Below are 23,053 nucleotides of genomic sequence, written 5' to 3' on the forward strand. Positions count from 1 at the left end.
TATATATGATCCACAGTATTGAAAGAGTATTCTTGCTAAAAATGCAAACAAAATCCCAAAGAATAAGTTAAATTTATGAAAATCATAAAGTCAAATAGTTTCAATTTGCTCAGTAATCTAGGAAATTCAAAGAGAATAATTGCACTGAGAAAGCCAAGTCAGTTGCAAGGCACATCTTTTCTTACAGCTGTCATTTCATTTCTGAAGGGCTGTGGTAGTGGGAGTTTTCAGTATGCAAGTATAGAAAAAGTTACATCCAAGCAAAATTATTTTCAGTTTGAGTTTCAGCAAGAGTTAAGTACACCTCCACTGCTGGAATTCCAGCTCCAAAACTAGCAATTCTTTTGGTATGGAAGAGAACGAGCATGCCATAATTAAACAGCATTAAATCATTAGTCCTGCCAATGGCTAGTTCACGAGTGAATAAAGGCAACATCTATTTTCCTTTTCAAAAATTTTAAGTACTATTATTTGAAAATAGCATACCAATGAAACAGTTTGAGACGTACTATTTCATAATCACAACAACATTCAGCAGATGACGTGCTAAGTCACCATAATTTTTTAAACCGCTGTAACACTTATCAATAGTCACCCTCCATCTATAACAACTAACTGGGGTAGAAATGCCTGACTGTAAATATCCAAAAAGGTTATCTTTTTGCTACTGCTAGTTGTGTTGCAAGGATTATAAATATTGATCTTCCATAGTCTTGAAATAGCCTTTGATTTCCAAACAGATTTTTAAATTCTTTTCAGATTGTCACACCTACCTCTCTTTTTCTCCGAATTTTAAGTTTAGTGGAAGCTTTCATTGAGGTTTAAGTTCATTCACATGCCAGTAGCAGAAAAGAACAACACAAAACTAATGCTGTATGCTTCTGTTGTTATCAAGAATCTCTTTGTGCTACTGATGCAGCCATAATTTTGAAAACTAATCTCTTGCCAATTTCCAGTTTGTTCTGAAATCATTAACTTCATCTGCTGAAGTCTCGTACCTGTACCTTCAGGCACTGTAGCTTAGTATAATGCAAGCTAATGAGATTTCTATGAGTAGCAGAAGTGTAAGTTACATTTGTATATTTACCGTTTATAGTCTGGAAATTTAATTAAGTCATGAAAGTTTACAGATTGAAACCAAGCTCTCTGAGTCAGTCATACAGGGTAACCAATGACATTTCAATGTGTTCAGCAGTCAAACCTAACCATCCTTCACTTGGACCTATTCAGTCTGAAGTGATAAACATGCTGAATTTTTACAAGGCCAGAAGTAATTAGAAAATAAGTACAAGGCATGTCCAAGAGTAATAGTGCTGCTTTGTTACTTAAAAGCTTTTTAAAGCTTTTTGGTAAACTGCAAACAGTCCCTTCAAATTTACTAAATGAAATACAGCTTTTTATAGGAGCAGTCCTGTCAATTCAGCAGAAGTATTCAAACAATAAAAGGTTAATATGTCGCCTAGAAAATTTTTCCCTTACTATAAACCTTACATTCTTTGGAAAGTCGCTGATACTAAATTCATATGTGCATGTTTTACCACGCTGGATGCCAGAGAGTTTAGTCACATTCATACTAAATCTCCTAGAATGCACAACCTGAGGCTTAGCAGCTATTGTTACACAAAAAGCACTGAAATTTTTTTTTAAAAAAAGATGTAGGTTAATTACAGCTTAATTTTCCCAGTCTGTGCAAGGCAAACTCTCCTCTTCATCCTCTGACTCAGGTGATGCTTCCTTAATCCGTCGCAATGCTTCATGGATGCTCCTTGTCAGAGGGTCAGTATCAGGCAGAATTGTAAAGGATTCTCTCAGAACATCTTTCTGCACTTTCTTCAGCTTCACCCCTTTCCGAATCTGTGCCAAGATGTTATTGCTATCATCTTCATCAGGAAAAGGAGGGAGACTTCTCTGCTCAACTTTTCTTAAGTGAAAGCTGCCACGTTTCAAGGAAGCCAGCACTTCATCCATCGGGGAACTCACTGTAGTAAATCAGAAGACCTTCAGTATTATTTTTACCAAATTTTTTTAGTCTTAATTTATATTTCCTACAGACCAAAAAGTAGCTCCATACTATTAAAGTGATAGTCCCATAGCACTGAATATAATGGTAGCTCCAACATTGTTTTAGCCCCCAAATTTCTCTTCCCTATTACCAGGTCAAAACTGGTTTATACAAACAACTCAAATTTCTGAAACAACTTCACCTCCTATCAGACAGGTAGTAAAATTTTTTGAACAAGACTGCTTTCCTGATTGCAGTCAGGAAAAATCAAACTAGCTGCCATGAATCCAACACCATTAAAGTGTTTATTATATTATCTTTCTTGACTTTGAAACTCAGGTAGTGAGACATATCTGAAGTACTGGACTGTGCAATCCATTCTCAGCACTTGAATTTTGTGGCTGATTTTACCTACTGCATGACTGCATGTCAGTGAGGGAAGCAGCAGTATAGTCAACTGCAACAGCATGCATTTTCCTGCTCCTCTGGACTCATGTAAGTATTGGCACCTAGTCACAGCATGCCTACATAAATTCCCTTCCTTTATCATTAATGAAAAGAAAGAAGTAAGAGTTAACACTTTACCAACAATCCAGCCTTTATCAACAATTTCTGACTAGTTCTCTGCAAAAATACAGATTGGCCTTTGGCTTTTTAAAGAGCTACAAGTAGGTAAGAACTCTATCCCAAAGAATGCATCATAATAAAGTACAACAGTTCGAAATAGCTCGCATACACTAGCACATACAATGCAGAGCACATATCAATCAACAGATGAGTATCCATCTCCAGTTCTTTTTTGTACATTGTAGAATACATCTTTAAAACCTGTTTTGCATTTATGAGTGAGCTTTGTCCATCAGACTAATGGCCCAGACACAATAGACACAAGGAAAAAGAAAAGAGTACAGGAATGCACATTTGAAAGTGGAAGGAAGGATCGTAAAATACAGAGACAGATTTGTGAAACCAGTTAAGAGACCGAGAACATCTTGGGGAAACCAGAGCAGCAGGTAAAGTGCAGCTACAGACATTAACAATACTCTTAAGAGGAAGAATATAATTTGATTTTGTATTTGTCATTTTAATCTGTATTGAATTGTACACATGTGCTTTATATAAAATTGCAAGATAAAATTAGTATCAGAAAAATAAACAATAGACTATAGAGAAAGAAAAAGGGAGCATAGCAGCATCAAAATTGATAATGAACTTAAAGACGTTGTACCTGCAACCTGCAGGATTTGTAAGACCTTAAGAATTCTGTAACTATACAGTTTCTTCAAGGTTTTTCAGTCATTTAAGGACAATTTCTAGAGGAAACATTCTTGTTTGTCCGATTGATGAAGACAGTTCTAATTTTGCTTTGATCTGTATGAGGGAAAATGTCAATGGAGTCATGTTTTCTGCAGCTGTAACTGACAGAGCCAGATAGAATTTTAAATAAAATATTATTACAGCCATATTACAGCAGTGAATCAAGGTACTCTTTCTCAGTGACTTACAGTAAAACAGTGCAGCTGAATACTTTTGAAAATCCCATGTCTGATTTTCAAATAAAAATTTTGCTCCAATATAGCATGTTTCACCAAAACACCAGCATTACTTTATTCAAACATGGCTGCCATTCTCCCCATTTTATATATGAGATAAACAGTTAAAAGACAAGTAGCACAGAACTGACAAGTCGTATCAGATCTCCCAGCTCAGCCCTGTGCTCTATTCATTCTCTTCAGTTTCCAAAGAAATTTTCGATCTTTTAGCTAATTATTAACATGCTTTGCTGAACGATTACAGGTTTAATTTCTAATTGTAGTTCACACATATATTTACTCAGCTCTCAAGGGTACTTGAGCATTTGTGAACTTCTACATGAAAATTTGAAGAAACCTTGAAGAAAGCATTCTCAATGTTTTCTCTGTCCCTCGACAAGTATTCATTTTACTTTGATGTAGATTATGTAAAATTAACTTTTATGTATGTTATTAATGTATAAATTATATACTATAATTGAACATATGTTATTTAAAAATCACTGCACCCTCAAGAGAAGCATGTCATATTTGCAGTGCTGGCTGTCAACTAGACAGGAAAAGATTCTTTCAGACAACAATTAGCTCTGTTTTCTAGCTACTCTAATGTGGTATATCACACAGTCAGTTTCACAAGTGTTTAGGTCCTAACATTTGAGTTGCCAGTATCTGTCAACTGAACAAGATTTAATGACTCTCCCATTAATGAAAGAATCAAAGCATACACTTTTCTATAGAGCAATTCAAAAGAGGAACTGATGTGCATTACAATTAAATACACAGAAGTGAAAATATTACCTCTTTTCCTCTGCAAACCCTCTAGATCACCCGTCTTCTTAAGCTTCTTCTTGGCACTGACTAACTGACTGCTGTCAAACAGATGTGCTGGTGGGACACCGAAAGAGTGCTGGACTCCCTTCTCCTCACTCTGACGTTTCACAAAGCTGTCACTTTTCTCTAAGGATTTGGTGGCATCTTCCTTGGAGGGCAGGGGTGGAGGTGGAGGTGGTGGAGGCAAAGGGGGTGGCAGCGGTACTACAGTAACAGTCTCTGGTTGAAGCTTATTACCAGTGAGGGCAGAAACACTAACAGGCAGTTCAGAGGTAACACCATTTGGAGGTAATGAGATATCTTGAAGTTGTTCTAAGCTTGTAGATTCCTGCACTTGTAAAGGCTGGACTGCATTTTCCAATTCCACCTCTTCACTCTTCTCTTGGATTTGTATGGTTGCTGGCAAAGACTGAGGCTGATCAACGCAGGGTGCTGAGCTGGTTGCACATTTTCTTCTTGCATGAGCCAAACGTAGTCTGGTTGATTTAAGTATTACTTGCCCAGGGTACCGCTAAAATAAGTAAGTTTTTGACAATTGGGTAAGTACATGCAACACAGTATTCTAGATTCTAAGTACCTGTCATTAGGGTTTGTCTTTCTGACAAGTAGGATTCATCTGCTATTTTCATTCATTTTGCTCTGGATGTAAAAGCAAAGCAAATATATCCTCACCTTTATGCAAAAATGACCTGTTTTCTTAATTTTTATTCTTGGTTAAGCCACAATTTACATGTCATTTGTCTAGTCAGGGATATACATGGGGTTAGAATTAGGATTTCACTAGGAGCCAGACTGTACATTCAAAACTTTTTTCTGGAAACTAAAATCCAAAATTCCCTCTTGCTTTCCTTTTCTAAAACTGGTTCTAAAACTCCTTCTGCAACAAAGTCCCCTCTGACCTAGTACACTGGCCTTAGATGTGAATCATACTGCTTAAAAAGGTATCTCATGAAAACACCAATCATTCTGAGACATTCCAAAGTATTTTTAATTTAGTTCTTAAACTTGCTGACTCAGTAACTGTCTTTTCATAGTTTCATCCATAGCCATTTTAAAGCAAAAATGTAAACACTTGTGAAAGACGTATCTAATACATTTTACACAATTGTGGTAGGTCTAAAGCAATAGGGATCGTAACAATATAACCATGCTTACACACAAAGTCAGTTCATTAATAGTTGCTGGTTAAAATAAGTTTGCTTTAATTTATAGAAGCTATGCAATTCAAAAGCCTTGAAAACAATAAGGATACAAAAAGTGTACTGCTGAGCAAGACAGCTTTCCAGCAGAGAAACTTCTTGTACCTGTACTTTATGTATTCAGCAAAACAAAACAAAAAAGTCTTTGCCAATTAATACAGTCTCTGTTCTCTTATACTTTCACCCCTTTCCTTACCCTCCTCCCTCCATTCCATCTTCTATTAATTTTCTGATACTTCCATGGTAATAGGAAGGAGCAGGTATTGGCAGGTGTTCTAGCAATCAGTGGCAAGTGGGGTATGTCAGATGGTAATGTGCTTTGTAGGACATACCACTCAGATTGTAATTCCTTTGGGAACTTGCTAAGTGTCTTGTCACAAGTTGTAGATGTAAGAGTGAACAGAAGCTTATTACAGCACTGGGAATGTAATGGCCAGAGGAATTAATTACTACCAATGACATATTTTGCTGCAAGATTTCCAAAGAACAGTTAACTGCACAATGAAAGAGTACAGCTAATAGCACAGTATAGTCCTAGAATGAGTAAAAATTTGTTTTGCAAAATAAACTGGCAGAAAAGAACAACTCTTCTGTTACCTGTTTAAATGTGCGAAGTCTGTCCAGTGTTTTCTGTCGCTCCTGACTAACCCAGGAGCTCTTTCTTTCCTCTTCATCTTGTATTTGATCTCGCTTCTGAGAAAACACATAGAAAAACATGTGAATATTACATACAATGCCATGTTTAGCATCATTAAAAAAAACTGACTTAAGTTAACTCTTCTGCTAACTGTTAAGAATTACCTAACAACCTACCTCTCAAATACATTTCTGAACTTCCAAACTTCACCTTTTTCTTCCCCTTAAAAAATACTATGTATTTCGTGTTTTAGAATCTTAAAGAAATGCAAAGCTCAGTAAAGGAAGATTTCAATCTGGAATTAGAACACTTGAAAGACTTGTTATCTAGAAAGATGAGAAATAACTACAGACATGACAGAAAATTATATGGAAAAAGCCTCCTTAAATTAAAAATGGTATAAATTAGCCAGACAGCAAATCAGTATCCATCTTCTCTCATTTCAAGAAAAAAATGACAGCTCAAATTGCAATGCTGCCCATTTAAAACAAGTCATATCAGTATTTTCACAGTACAAGAAACCACTGAATTCAGTGCCACAAAATTTTGAATCCAGTAATGAGCAAATTAAGTAAACATTTTCATTATAATTTACAACAGTAAACAAAAGTTTCGTATTTAATCACCTTAAACTGTCATTATTTAATCCAGCTTGATTTTCTGTAATCCTACTTCAATAAAGGTTTGAAGCTCTTCCCTGCAGCTAAGACAGTTGTATTTTTTCTTGTTTGGGGATCTTACCTCAGTGACAACATAAATTCGGATCACCTCCTTTAACTAGGCATCCAATTTTCACAAAACTTCAGCACAGTTACTACATCTTTGAAACAAAACACTACTATTCAGTCAAATCTACTGAAAGTGGATACTAGTTATCAGATGGCAAAAGTCATCGTACACAGGTTCAGAAGTTATGAGGGAAAGTGATAGAACAGGTGACTATGAAGTAAAAACCCTGAACAGAAACAGCAGCTTTAATCCTTAAATGACTCACAGCATTTAGAACTTCTTTTAGAAGCTCATCTTCATCATCATAATTAAAAATTCTGATCACTTTTGTGAACTTTTATTGTCATTCAGTCAACACAAAAGCGATGTCTGCCTGCCTGCCATTTTCAGAAGTCAGCTAGTGGCCTGTGTCCTTCATAAAGAGCCAACTCCTGTGATTTGGAAGGAAGTGAATATAGATGCATTAGGGAGAGGAAGAGGAGAATGCATCTGAAACACAGTAAGGACAGGAAACAGGAAAAGGTGAAGAGGAATACAAGCATGTGGTGAAAAGAAAATAACAAAGCAAAGGGACAAAAGTTAAATCAGAAGTATAAAGAAAGTATTACAGCAGGAAGGACAGCTCTGCCACCACACCTGCATGTTACATACGCAAACAGAACAAACTTTAGCTGAAGCAGTCTCGAACTCAAGGGGTTTGTTGTTTTGGTTTGGGCTTTTTTGTTTTGTTTTTAAATAAGAGTGGTGAAGTTGGAATTTTTATTTGGTTTTAGGTTTGGACACCCTTGCAGTTATCTTTTCAAAATTCTTAATGAAAATCAGTGGCTGAAAATCTATTTTACAGTAACAGCAGAAATTTTCAGTCACATTATATTAACAGAAAAAAAGACCAAAAAAAAAAGTATCAGCATAAGGTTCTTCATTATAATGCAAGTGGGCTACTCCATGAAGTAACAAAAAAGCCCCGTAGTTTTGAGAGACAAGGAAGTCCTTCAGCTTTATCGAGTCTTATTTTTAAGAGTGACAAATGGACCACTCCACACAGCAAATTCCTTTGCCTTACTGTTAAGAACTGAAAAAAAAAAAGTATTTATCTAAGCTCCCGAAAGAGTATGCCAATACGTCCTGTCTTTCCCAAGTAGCCTTTTCATAAAATAAATTATGCAGCTGACTTCCTGGATAAATACATCAATGTTAAAAATGTATAAGGATGAAACAGAATCACTTTCCTAATCTAATTGAAGCCTGAATTAAAGAGAAGACTTGGATTTCAATGCATCTTTGTCAGTGATCTTTATTAAATATTGATACTGTATCAGCTCCCAAGACTTAGCTCAGAATTTGACTATTTTTTAATATGAAGTCTATTATGTTCAGCACAAGAGTTAGACTAGCTAGCCTATACTCTGTGATGAGACTGTGCGGAGAATCATGGAGCATACAGCTGGAACTACATCTTTATATACACAATTCTAGTGACTTTTCTAGAAAGACGAAAAATAACAAACAGGCTTATTAAGATTCAAGAATAAAAATGTATGTTTTCCTTCTCATTTCAGTGTGTCTGATGCTGTACCCAGATATCCAGAATCATCTATGTGAATGTGATAAACTGCATGCAGCTTAACCCTCGCAGTCATCACTTACGACTGTGAACCCAGCATTAAAGAACTGTTCTATCTGCTTGGGTTCAATCTTATCCTAACACAAACACTATCTCCCCTTACCAGCATAGTATGATACAGAAATTCATGGTGCAAAGGCCAGGGCTACACACCATCTTTTTAAAACAGCTGTCACTCTGAATATGTACTCTTAATGTACGATGAGGAATGCAAGCTATTAGCTAAAGGCTAAACTCAACAGTGGAACTTACTAGCTGAACAGTATGGTGCATTTTGTATTCTTCCTCACTCTGGTGGCGCTGCTGGATCTTTTCATTATGCTTTGCGATACAGATCTCCTGTAGCAACATAAAATGTTATCTATAAAATATGAATTTCAAATATCGATTTACAGAGTAAAATGTCATATTTAGGAAACAGCAGTAAGCATTAGAAAAATAAAAATTACAAAGCCTATCTCAGACAAATTCAACCAAGCTAATTTAAGTTAAAGTAAAATCACAAAATGAGAACAAACCCAAGCCAGACAAACCCAAACCCATTACTTCTGTCAAAAGAATGTACACAAGTAACAGTTGTTTGATAAGTGTATTCTACAATACCGTTATGAAAGTGGCAACAAACACCGATTTGTCAAATACTTCATAAAAACCTTGCATAACTCCATGCATTTATATACATGGGTAATAACTAACTCTCAAATACACCACATATTTCTGTTTATGCAACTAGACAGCTTTCCATTTACAACTGTCAGTTCATCTTTTGCACATACAATCTGCAAGCATAAACATTAATAAAGTTGTTATAATTTTATGCATGCACAAGCAGGTTCACTTATTATACCAAGCTCATGTCTGTAATGTCTGGTTTAAAAACAAGCACTTATTACATTGCTTGCAAATAAGAAGTTAAAACAAATCAAAATAGGCCACATTACAATAGATTACAAGAAACAGGATGACACTCAACCTTTAGGTAATATAAAAAGAACTGAATTAAATCTCAGTTACAAATAAAAGGTATGTGTAGGAATTCAGGGTAGCGACAAGACAGACAAGTTCATAGGACAATAGTGAGGGCCGGGAAATCAGACAGTATGGGCCACAAAATTAGGCTCAGTACACACAGCACACAGAACTATAACCAAGTCAGCCGTGTAGTCAGAAACAGAACTCATGGCTGTGTAAAAGGGGCAGTGTTAGGAAGCAGTCTGGAGTGTGACTGCAGCCAGAACGCTGAAGCAATGGGCTTCCCGGGCATCATACTGCATGGAGCCAGACAGGAGCTTTGCCATTGACAGCAATGCTTGGAGCAGCTGATGAGGTTATCAGCCATCAAGCAAGACACTACAGTAGTGACAAAAAGATACAAAAACAAGGAGCGGAGGGATAAAAAAAGTCCAGTTTTGGACACTTGGAAATGGCAGAAAAACCTACTATCTCCAACAAGCAGGTTATGGGATGTACTGAAACCACATAAAAAGTCAGCTAGTGTTCCTGTACAGGGCAGTAAAACCATCAATGCTGCTACCGTATACAGATAACTGGCAAAAGCATGAAAGTTTCTGTGGAAACAGTGGCCCAGCTTCATCAGAGGTCTATATATATATAGCTAAACATGGCTGGGATTTACGTTTGTTTATGGGGTTTTTCTTCCATGGTGAAAAGAGTTTAATTAAAACAACTGGAAAAGTTAATTCGTTTAATTTGTAACTGCAAAAGTACAAGCTACCTCATTTGTGCATTTCAAGGCACAATACTGTCAGAACATTGTTAGAGAATCTGAAACACTATTTGTAATACTGATTTACCTTGACACTTTATTTTCTATTTATGTGTTAAGTTTGATTAGAAGTCTTCTAAACTAATGAGGAATATATGTAATGAGATATAAAGAAGTATTATAAAATAATGAGAAAATGTATGTTTGGTTTGGTTTTTTTGACATGTCTCATAAAAAACTGGGGGGCACATGTCTATGAAATGTTTTCTCTTTAGCACCAGTATTTAAATCTTTCTGATTAAGAGCAATAATGAAAGATACTTTAAGCACTGTTTAAGAGCAATTAAGCACATGAAGAGGATAAATCAGAGCAAAACATATTTGGTGCTGACTTTGTACTAATAAACAACACACTTGAGTTTAATTAGGAAAAAAGTTACCATTTTATAGGGACAAATGCTGGATTTTACTTGTAGACAAGATTAAGTGACTACAAACAAAGGATGAAAAAAAAACCAGCCAGGTGGCAGCATTAAATAAAACGATCTGGGTGATTATGAAAGATGACAAGTTGACCATAAAAGAACAAACTCCTGCAAAAAAAGAAAACATCCTAATTGGGTGTATGAGCAGGAATACAGCCTGCTGAACATGTGAAGTAGTCCCCTGAGGCTTCTCAGCACTGGGAAAGCAGGAGCACTACATCCAGTGAGAGCCACTCCTCAAGAAAGATGCTGACCAACTGTATGGAACTCAACAAGATTATTGAGAGGTAACGCCAATTTCTCTTAACTACCTGACCGATTTCACAGTATCAAATAGTACTTCTATTAAAGAGACAAAAAGGGAGAGCTGAGGAACCATTCAACCCTTGTCGCTGGATAAGCTACCACATTTAGGACTAGTAATACAAAATACAGATCTACATTAGTATTGTATTTAACTAGTTCCAGTAAGCGTTACTTTCACATTGAAAAGCATCAAAATTAAAATGTTAGCTTCTCATTAGGTAAGCTCAGTATGTACAGAAACTGTATTTTGCTATAAGCATTCAGTGTAGTTATGTCCTTACATTGTTGCAATAATAATAATAACGATAATGAAGCATACCAAGTAACCCTGTGCCAGCTGTCAGTACATCTACATAACGCCTGTTTTGGCATGGGCTACGCTTCAAACTATGGGCTTGCAAAGTAGTGATGATGTCCTAATAAATGGACACAACAGCATATGAGGAAGCTTCTTAGATCAAAGCACACATTACGAACATACCCCAAACAGCTTCACCAACCAGTTGCTTCTCCCAGTCTGTTCATAAGGAATGCTCTTCCTGGATATAAAATAATTCAATTTTTTCACAAGTCTGTTTTTTCAAAGATGTTTTCTAGACACCTTCTACACTAACTTTTTTACCGTGACTCTTTGCTATACATCTAGCTCCCTAATGAAACAGCTGCTTAGTCCGTATGGTAACCTAATTAATACTACGTGCCGCCAGCAGGGGGTACACTGGGATAACGATAGTGACATCCCGCACGAAGTATCTGTAACTAGCTTTCAAGAAGTAAGAAAAATAGTGAGACCACTGTTAAAAATCCTGGGTTTTAGTAACTCACTCACTACGGTAAAAACAAAGGAACATCAGGAAATGACCGCTTAACAAATGCAAATAGGTTTATATTAAAAAAATGAGAATAAAGAGTTTATGCTCATGGTAGTACAGTGAAAGAACATCAACTTCTGTAAAACCACACACAAAAAAATTCTGGCTCAGTTACTCAGAATCACAACTGAATGAGGTTTCTAAGGAACCTTTAGCAAATGTTTGTAATAAAGGTTTAGTACAATTATTTGACATCATTAAAAAATAAAAGCATCAACTTCAAAAACAGGTAAGTAATTTCTGAAAAACAAAACAGACTGTAGTCACAGAAGCTTGTATTTATATTATGTATACTCTTACTATATATAAACCGATTTCTCTTCACTGCATTATCTTCTCAACAGAAAAGATTTTCAAACACCCAGATGATGAAATTAGCTCCTCCAAAAAATAAAAACCAATGATAGAGAATTATTGCCTATTGTTTTTTTAATCATTATATCTGCTGCCAGGAAAGGAGGCATTCTCCTAAGGGAATCTTCAGTTGCCAAAAACCTAATAACAAGCAAGGACTGTAATTTCTAAATATATCACAGTCCTGTGATATACATTACTTAATGCACAGCTTGCATTTTGTTTTCAGCTACAGAATTACAAAGTAAAAAAAAATAGGAAAACAAAAAAACCCCTCACCAAAACCTCACCCAACCCAGTCCAAAATACACCCACTTCTTTACAGGTCTGTTTTAAGATACTTTGCTGAAACAAGCATGGTCAGAAACACCATCTAAAAAGCATTGAACAGACTCCCATCTCAGTTCAACAGTAAATGTTTCTTAACTGACAGAGACAAACTTTGAGAAAGATTTACCACACAGCACATACTTTCAAATGCACCCTGGAAAACACATTCTCTTCCTCCCTTAGCATTCGGTCATCACTGTGCTCATTCCCATCATCTAGAGACTGTTCTTGCATCCCATCTGTATGTTTGCTCTGCACGCTTAACTTAAAACTGCAAACCCCTCAGAGCAAGACTTTTTCCTCCCAGTTTTGTGAAGTACAGCTACCCACATCAGGCACTATAGTGTTCATTAACAATGTTTTGCAACATCACTAGAATGGTCTCTCAAGATACAAAGCTTGTTTATGTTTGAATCAAAGCCACAAGAATCTTGATTTTCAGGTAATTACTGGTAAGCTTAGTGGGGCTCTATGTTATTTAGCAGTACTAAGGGCAGCTACAGTAAATACCTCTAACATAAACAGCCATCAAAATAGCTATGTTCTTTTCTGCCCAGCGAGTGCCGCACAATGGCACACAACAGATTCTGCCTATTCTTTTTGCTCAAATAAAAATCTTTGATTTCCCCCTGCAAGTTTAAATACAAGTTATTTCAATCTGTGATTTCTTTAGAAGCTGAAAGCTAAGTATCTCACTGCAGCACTCAACTGCAAATAGTGTTACGCTGGGCAATGAAATTAGTAGAGCTGGAACTAGTTCTGAGTGTGCTGTGATGTCCATGCTGTGATATCCAGCAGTGAGGTTCCACATTGAGACACTACCTCAAGTCCTAAAAGCAGTACAGCCACATTCTTCCAGCAAAATGTTGAGCATACGTGACTATATAATTCCCACACACAGATCTAGACAAGCAATACTACCCTATACAACTCTCCATCACGTCTCAGTGCACAAGTAGGCATGCTGCAACTAGTGTGTTACAGCCTAGAACTAATTCCTTCAGCTTCAACAAGGTATTTTATCATAGCATAACCTTGAAACAAATGAGCCAATTGAAGGTGACTACTTAATTATACAGAGAACTCTACTCCTGCTTCATGGTTGCTTCTCAGACTTGATAACTCCCACAAGTTAAGTAGGGAACAGCAACCAGGCTGTTGCTTTTAAACAGGTTTGTCTCCTCCAAGATACCAGCAGTGCCTTTTCATATTCAGGAGAAAACCGTGTATAACTATTATAATGTAGTCTATGGTAATTAGCACAGCCTGAGAGATAGGATCTATCCCTGGAAGCACTAGGATGCCCAGCTTCTTGATACTTTTTCTTTTTACAAGCTCATGGAAAACAAACTCAGTAACTGAGCAAACTACTTCCCATAACTGGATAATAAGAGACATTTCTTTTATAATAATTTATTTGCAGTCTTCTCCATATTGTGTCAATCAGAGACAGGACAGTGACTGAAGAAATATAAAAAATCCAAAATATAAAATGTTATCAACCGTTTTGTTTGCTCTGCCATGCTTCAGATTCAGGTACAGGAATAGATTATTAGTTATGAAGGGGAGGCAAAACCTGAGGGCTGTACCCTTAATCTACTACAACTGTTTCTACAAAAGGGTCATCCCCCACATCAAGGGAAATGACTGGCAACAAAAAACCAACCCTTGATCCCAGTCTAGAACAAGGTCTCATCCGAGACTTCTGCATAGCCTTATAGTATATGTCAGAAACATATTTTATAACAAGTATCACAATGCACTCTCAAAACTTGATCTATTCTACTCATTATGCTATCTCACTAATTAATAACGCGTATCGATGTAACCACAAACTGCAACGGAACAACAAACAAGTAATTCTGGAAAAAAGGAATGAGCATATTTACATACACACAATACACAATTTCAAAATATTAGCTATATTAAAATAATTTTCTGCACAACATCCCAACCATATAACGCATGAAGAAGGAAAGTGGTCCTAAATAGCACGCCTAGATTTACGAATCAGAATATATACTGGATTTTATATCTATCTGCTGAATACAGAGTATCAATGACACATGACGTAAGTTTAAAAGGATGAGGTAAGGGAATGAAAACAGAACTTTGAGAAAACACCCTTAAAAATTCTCTTCTGCAAACAAAACTACTCTTTGTAAAAACACGCACTCTAGCATGCACTTTCCACATGAAAGTATTCTGATTAGTTAACAGAAACAAGCTTATTTGTTGACTTCAAAGTAATTAAAGGTTTATTTAAAGGGAAATAATCTTAAATATATCTATTTAATAAAACAAGCTATTGTATTTGGTACTCTGTGTAACAACTTTTAATAAGTAGCAAATACAATCCATGAAAATTCTGGGATATCTGGAAGTTGTACCTGAAATGAAACCTTTTGAAATTTTATTAAATTGCTAATTATGCTAAAAATTTGCAATTTAATACTACCTTCTTATTTCTGAGGTAGGCTTTCTTGGCTGAAATACGTCCACGCCTTGCTTCCAGCTGGCGGATTTTTTGTTGTAACTTTTGCAGCTCCTCTTTTTGCAAGTGTATAGATGTTGCCATATCCTCTTTTTCAAGCATGGCTTCCATACTTTCGTAAGTGTCATAATATACCACTTCATCTCTCTTCTCTGTTTTCAAAATGTCAGCAATGAAAAAGTCAAATCAATAGTTTGTATTTGATTAACATTTTGTTTTGTTCAACAACCACCCTCCCACTGAGTTGCAAGATTTAATGTAGAAGAATGCTATAGTCCTTTCAGAGGACTAACAAAAATCAAAAGGTCAGAGGAAAAGCACTAAACAGCAGAGCACTATAGGGTTTTAAAGTTCCTATGAAGAACACCACCTATAAATCAACACCAATGAAGCACAGCCTGGTATTCAGGTAAGTTCAGAGCATTAAAAAACAAATATAACTGTAAATGTACACTTGTGTCTGTAACCTAACTTGATCACAATGTTCACGCATGCCTTTGGGTCTCTTAAGTAACACAAAGGACCCGTGATGTGCAGTAATACCTTCCAGTCTTCACTACAAAGTTCAGGATATACAGACTCTTTAAGTCTTTGGCATGAGAGACTTCTGCCACCAAAGAACCGACTACTACTAACTGACTATTAATCTAATGGAAAGGAAATCAGCCAACAAAACACCAAAAAATCCTATCTTATTGGGGTTTTGACCTCCCGGTCACTGCTTCCGCTCAGAGGCAACAGAGGGAGGGTAACTTCAAGGCAATCCTTCAGAGCATTACAGGTCTGGATGTGAGGTCATTACTAATAGTTTTATCAACACTCGTGATTTTTAGTCTCCTGATTGAAGCGTTCAGTATAACACTGAGCTCATCTCTGAATGCTGCCTTCTCATCTCTTGCCAAGAAGGAAAGAGTGATGATTATAATCCTTGCAGAATTTGCAGCAGCAAAGGCCTCTTGTTCCTTATTTCACTGGCATACCAGGTAGGATATTTTTGTAATACACCAAGAGGAATATGCATTACTGCTGTGTGAAACCGGCAGATACAGCTGGCATCACTGTTAAATGTCTACTCTGCAGTAACATCAAACCTTCCCATTTTAACTTCAACTTACTCTCAGCAAGACTGTAACTTCCTCCTACCTCTGCTACTAGATTACTTGGCGAGAGGGGCAAGGTCTTCTTCAGTACACTGTCTATTTTAAAAGCTGCTGTCACTTCATGTTATTTGTGTGTACAGTCTCTGCTGCAACCAAAATTCTAATTGTCATGCTAATTCCAATTCAGCAAAAGACATAGCAGAATCAGAAAAGAAAGCACAGCACTATAACTTCAACATAAAAACTAATAAAACGGGATCTACTAGTCTTTACCTCAGTGCTCACTTAAAAAAAACCAAACAACCCAAACCCCCAAAAAACCCATGAAGTTTCATCCATACGTAAAACTGCCAAGTCACTAAAACCCACTGTGAGACATCAGTAAGTAAAAATAAGACTTATGGCTAACAACAATTACATTTTGCCATGCACTTACAAAATGGGAGAATTTACACACAAATTTTTAGAACACTTTCAAACAGAGCAAAAGACAGGAATTTACAAGTGCATCCCCCACAAAACCATCTTACAAGGATGTATAAATAGTTTGTGTGGATAGGATAAGACCCTTTAGTACTCTAACCTAATAAATTCACGTTTTGTGAATTTCAGTGGAGGTATTTTCTTAATGAGATCATAAAACTACTACTGTTGTTCATAATTTGACAATTTATTATCACCTCATACTTTTCAGATCCTATTTTTTTTTTTAATTCAGTGCTGAATTTATAAGAGAATGTTTTTATTCTAGCTTACAGCCCACAGGCAGCCAAATCAAATCATGCTCTCAAAACCTTCTGTTAGGACTTCATTAGCAGTACTGCTGATGTCCTTCAAATCCAAACAGGATGCAAAACTCTTACGTATCTCTGCAGAGCCTATACAGTCAAAGAGTAAAGAATAGCAACAACCTCTACAAGTCACTAAGACACACGTATTTCAAGTCATACAGATATGCACAACTAAAAGGCTATTAATTTACTGACTGTAAGTACACTTTGAAAAGGAAACAAAACAGAAGATGCAATAGACCACGCCTTTCTCTTTACCAGCACAGGAAACAACACATGCTAAAAGAACACTGTATGTTTTAGATGCTTTCATTCAGATTCACTGCTGAACAGTATTGAAGAGATGCAGCCACTTCAGTGTCACATTCTTCATGTTAATTGATCTATCCCCTCCACCTAAGTGAAGCGTGAAGAGTTAATTTCATCCTTTGAACAAAATTCCCACACATTTAAGAACTGTATTTTTCATTTTCTGTCCTAAAGATACTAACTGAGAGCTGCTGGAAAACAGTAATTCCTTCTAACATAACAGCTGCCTTTAATGGTCTTTATTTTGGGTCAGGTTGTAGGGCTGGGTTGTGGTTTTTTTGAGATTTCTAGAGAAGACATCAGTGATAAGTTTTAATGGCCTAAACTGTTTTTACAGCAAACAATTTCCAAGGACCCTTAGGTTTTATTGTCACTACATCAAAGAGGAAGGATTTTGCTACACAGTCCTCAACCTCCTGTTCAAGGGATTTCCTTTGGTCTGCAGGTAAGCACATCATACTGTGACTTCTGTACCAAAATTAAGTGTCTGATTTCCCAAATACAAAGACTAATTATCTCCAAAGCATTAACTAGCTCTCCAGTGAGGGCATCCAGTCAAAGCTGCACATTTCTTTTAAGTCACTTATAGCGTTTTCAATCCTCATGTTCCATACATGCTGTTACAGTTGTTGCCATCACAAACCTAAAAAGGAGATTCAAGTAGCACTGAGAAGAATCCATGATACCTATGTTCTCTCTTTTTCCAGAGGCAACTCACAATACAATCCAGATTTAAATCTCTTAAGTGACTTTTCTATCCATAACAAAATTTGCTGTGCAAGCTCTATGCACTGAGCAGTAAAACAGAGCTTGTATGAATAAAAACATTAACTACAGAAAGGTCCAAAGGACACATTAAAAAATGCTGTATGATGTACCTGTACCATTTCATAGTCTGTAGGCACACAAGGTATACTATACATTCTAGAAACAGGAGGTTTTCATTGCTGCTCTAGATCAGTGAGATGGCAATACAGTAAGCTTCAAAAGTTTAACTGAAGGACTGCAATTTGCAAGAATGCCTTTTGAAAACAAGTAACTTCAAATAAATCAATACCAATGCAAATTTTTAGTGACACAAGTCCAGTCATTAAGGCATTTCCTCCTCCCTGAATTTAGTTTTCCAAAACTTACATAGTATCTTACACGCTTATTTCCAAACACAGGCAATAAGAACCAGACAAAAGCTTCCGTATATGTAAGTATATGGCTTATGATCAGGTGCAAATTTTAAGTTAACAGTACTTTTATTAGAAAATCCAGCTAGTCACATAATAAAGAATCTGTTCTCATTTAATTCCCACAGGCTTCACTAAACTCTTAGGAACAGAATTAGTTTTTACAGATTATGACTTAATTAAAACGCATAAAGCACCTGACATCAGTCTTCTGATACTTTCAAGTTGTGCTGTCAGCAGCAGCTCTTCACATTTCAAGATCTCAAACTGCACTTCATATAATTGAAGCTGTAGATCATAATAATCAGCTTCTAACTGGTCCAAATGGGCTATGGCTTCAGTACCACCTTTCAGGCTCTGCATCTAAAAGCAAAGAGAAAACAAAACAAAACATACATGACTCCAGGGTAATGAGAAGAACAAAACCACAGACTTCATGATTACACCTAAATAAAGTCCAGTACACTAAACGTGACATGCTAAAATTGAACACATCGAAGATAGGTTTTGATCAGCCACATGCTTTCAAATGTCTTTAATATCTGACATTTTTTCTATATGGCAATGAAAGAAATCCACAGCATTGTATTACACTTTGTGACTATCACAGTGACAAGTCATGTAGCACAGTGTGAAACATCCCTACCACTCTTTTACTCTGCTACTTGATTCACTTGAAGATAGATAATGAAATTAGAATTTTCTTGCCTTCAGTCCAGATAGTCTAAAAAGTTTTTCACAAAGAGCCTCCAGAAACCTAGTTAAAACTGTCATTAAAACTGAACTGAGGAAAAAATAAGAAAGATGGTAGAAACATGCACTGATCCCTCTTGCAGTGACAACTGAGGAGTTACACACACACACACACATATATATAAGCACTTGTGTCATACATTTGGCATAGAAAAGTGAAGCAAGACATAACCAAAGGGAACTCAAATCATCCTTTCATTCAGCCAAAAAAGCTAGCCACTCAGACCACATTTAAGAAATACCAACATGTAAGGGGATCTTGTGTGCTGTCTCACTTTGGAGGGAATTAAAAGCCATGCAGCTCTACAACCTGCACGCAGAAGAGTTTGGGCTACTTCCAAGTTCTCAAACTGCTCAAAAAAAATGTCTCTCTGATAGTTTCTCTCAGATAATGGATGAAAGTAATTGTAAATTTTACTTGAGATTTGTGATCTATCTACTTTACCGTTCTGATGAAATGTCATCCGGTTTCTATATTACAGGCATTCAATCATTAAAAGGGGATAGCTACCAAGAAAACTATGTATTTAAAAAAAAAAAAGATTTGCTAGTATGTTTTTACACTATGGTGGTTTCTTCACGGTGTAAAACTGTATCTCTAATGAATACCCAGAAACAGGTTTCCTCAGCTGTTTCTCACACATGTTTAAACGTAACTGTACTAAACCAGAAAATTATCTGTACTGAATTAAACCAAAGGTCCATCTTACCCAATAACCTGTTTCAGACAAAGGTTAACTGCAAATATCCAGGAAGATGGAACAGTAGACAGAGCAGTGATACCTCCCTAAAATATCTCACCAGCTTCCAGAACCCTGTGCAGCAGAGCTTCAGCCACAGTGCTGCCTTTTATACAAAACCAACTACTGGATTATACTTCATAAATATGGTCTACCCCCTTTTTTATAGCATGTATGCTTTTACACCTGCATCATTATCCATTGACAGCGATTTCACAGCTCAGTTAAACACGAAGGAAACAGTTCTGTATATTACACTTATTTCCATCTAAGATTGACAAAAGACCTGTGAATCAATTCTTGTAACATTTATTTTAAAAATTTCTTCTACTATACTGTATATTTACTGAACGCATTTTTTGTGTATCAACTCTTAGCCTGAAAGACTCAGTAAGTCCTTAAGCAATTTCATAAATCCTACAATCAATAACATCTACGTTTCAGTCCAGTGTGACACCAAAATGTCTTGTATGCCAATTTTTCACTCTGCATTCATGTTAAGTTACTAATTGTGACCAGAACAGTAAATGATATAAGGATGGAATATTTGGAGTGAATTAGAGGCTATTTTCAAGACAAAAGGACTGATTCTCTTGAACATTGCAGTTTTTCCACATGAGAAGGGATAATGTTCATTGCTCATTTGTTTTTTTGAATTTTGTTTAAAATTAAGGCAATATAATTTGAACTTCTACCACAACTAAGAACTTCTGATTTGTCAGTGAACTGAAATTCACACAGTTACACTTATTTTTTCTTTAAAAAATATATATTCCCTAACTTAACCCCACAGACTTTGTATAAAGACTGAATAGACATAAATAGGTCATCTTCAAACGTATCGGCTTACGAAGTTATAGCAGCTCAGTATTTCACTCAACTACACTGCTGTCTGCTTGATAAAGGACCTGTCTGACAACTGAATCTTAGCCCTACAAACACACATCACAGATGCTGCAGACCAGACAACCTAGTCTGTTTTAGGGGCACAGCACCACTGTATTTGTTTTCAGGTGCAACAGCAAGGGGAAATTAGTATCATTGTATGGTTCTCAGGCAGATACCCTAGCTATATAACAGCCCCTCATGAAAAAGAAAAATGAGGACCTTAATTTCAACCATTTATGTTAAAATTTTATGTGAGATACTATATTATGTGTGACAATTCAAAACAGTATCATCACTCGGGAAAATTTCAGCATTTTTTCTTAAAAATTTTAAAGTGGTTCAGTTCTTAATCTCACAAGTCGCTATCTGCAGGTAATTTGCTGCACCCTCGGTAGTTCTCATGCTGATCAACACAGCAAAATAAACATGAAGAACTTCAACATGAGAGAACGTTACAGGAAAGAAATATTATGCAGTTGGACAAAGAAGTAGAACTGCGGAGATCCAAGTTCAATTTCCTGCTATACCACAATTTCCTGCATTAACTAAAGCAAATAATTTATTCTCTCTGGGCCTTACAGGCTTTGTTATGTCATTCATACCAAGTGAAGAAACTTAAGCAGAAACTTAAGTTTCTTAATAGTTCTAAGACAGAAACATCATCTGTAAACCCGTATGTTGTTAATAAGACACGAGTTAAAAGAGAAAGCCTCTGACAAGAACTTGAACACACATACTAAAGGGATAGATGACAGAATTAACTGAAAAATAGCCAAACACGGAATACAGAAGCGAGTGCCATCAAATCTAGCTTTCTATCACCATGGAATGCTTACAGACAAATCTAAAGTGAACCTTTTTCATAAATGGAGTTCTTAAAATAATGTCCATGTTGTTATTGTTCTTATTTTGCTTTTCTAAAAATAAAAACAAAACACAAAGCTTCCACAAAACTCTGTTTGTTACTCACACTGGAAGTCTGTTCCAGATAGTCCCTCCTTGCTGCTAGGAAGCTACTTCCGTATTTCTAATGTATTCAAAATCAGGTGATACCATTTGTTCTTATGCCAATACTGAACAGCAACATGCATTACTCTTGACTAATATTTACTCCCATTTAGCACTTTTGTGGAGAGCAATTTCGTACCATCTCAGACATCACTTCATTTGTCAAAACAACTTCACCTTCTTTTGTAAAACAGACTCACTGTTCTGGCATCATTGTGGTAGTCCTCCCTGTAACTGCTGCTGTTAGAACTAATCTTTCTTGGCCAGTCAGAAACATGTAGAAGAAAGGTACAGAAGAAATCTCCGAAGTCCATGTTCAGTGACACTAACACTTCTCGATACTGGAAATAACTGATTTGACAGACCACAGGGCATCTGCCGCTGCATCACCCTGTTGCATTGATGACTGAATCATGTTGCTGCCAGGTTGTAAGACCATGGTCATTCTCATCTGCTGTCATTACAAAGTAATTAACCTGCAGTTCACTGTAAAAATTTGTATTAATTTTCCCTCGCAATATATATAAATAGCTATTATTAGATTTTCGATTATCCAGCCTTTTATGTAATCTGCTACTGTTCAAACAGAAAACAAAGCCATGTTTCAGTCTACCCCACACCAACCATAAAATCATAGAAGAGTTTCTGTTGGGAAGGACCTTAAAGATCATCTAGTTCCAGCCCCCTGCCATGGGCAGGGACATCTTTCACTAGACCAGGTTGCTCAAAGCCCCATCCAACCTGGCCCTGCACACTTCCAGGGACGGGGCACCCACAGCTGCTCTGGGCAGCCTGTTCCAGTGTCTCACCACCCTCACAGTAAAGAATTTCTTCCTGGCATCTAACCCAAATCTACCTTCCTTTAGTTTAAAACCATTACCACTTGTCCTGTCACTACAGGTCGTACTAAAAAGTCCGTCCACATCTTTCTTATGCACCACTTTCAGATACTGAAAGGCTGCTATAAGGTCTCCTTGGAGCCTTCTCTGCTCCAGGCTGAACAACCCCAGCTCTCCAGCCTGTCTTCACAGGAGAGCTGCTCCAGCCCTCTGGTCATCTTCATGGCCCTCCTCTGGACTCACTTCAACAAGTCCATGTACATCTTGTTTTGGGGGCTCCAGAGCTGAATGCAGCACTCCAGGTGGGGTCTCACCAGAGCAGAGTA

The 23,053-nt window shown here is 36.7% G+C and overlaps 1 protein-coding gene across 2 annotated transcripts in view; it reads right to left on the minus strand.

Annotated features, from left to right (window-relative positions):
* The window catches only part of JMY (junction mediating and regulatory protein, p53 cofactor), a 76,756-nt gene that overhangs the window by 7,043 nt on the left and 46,660 nt on the right, over window positions 1-23,053 (minus strand). For both annotated transcript variants that reach the window (XM_080370855.1, XM_080370854.1), the window contains 6 exons: window positions 18,697-18,862; window positions 15,086-15,273; window positions 8,807-8,893; window positions 6,162-6,257; window positions 4,333-4,876; window positions 1,669-1,979 (listed from right to left, as the gene is read on the minus strand). In XM_080370855.1, the coding sequence (XP_080226981.1) occupies window positions 1,672-1,979; window positions 4,333-4,876; window positions 6,162-6,257; window positions 8,807-8,893; window positions 15,086-15,273; window positions 18,697-18,862 (1,389 nt within the window). In that variant the 3' untranslated portion in view covers window positions 1,669-1,671. The remainder of the gene's footprint in view (window positions 1-1,668; window positions 1,980-4,332; window positions 4,877-6,161; window positions 6,258-8,806; window positions 8,894-15,085; window positions 15,274-18,696; window positions 18,863-23,053) is intronic.

This window comes from Falco punctatus (genome assembly GCF_963210335.1).
Source record: "Falco punctatus genome assembly, chromosome: Z".
NCBI classification, from domain to species: domain Eukaryota; kingdom Metazoa; phylum Chordata; class Aves; order Falconiformes; family Falconidae; genus Falco; species Falco punctatus.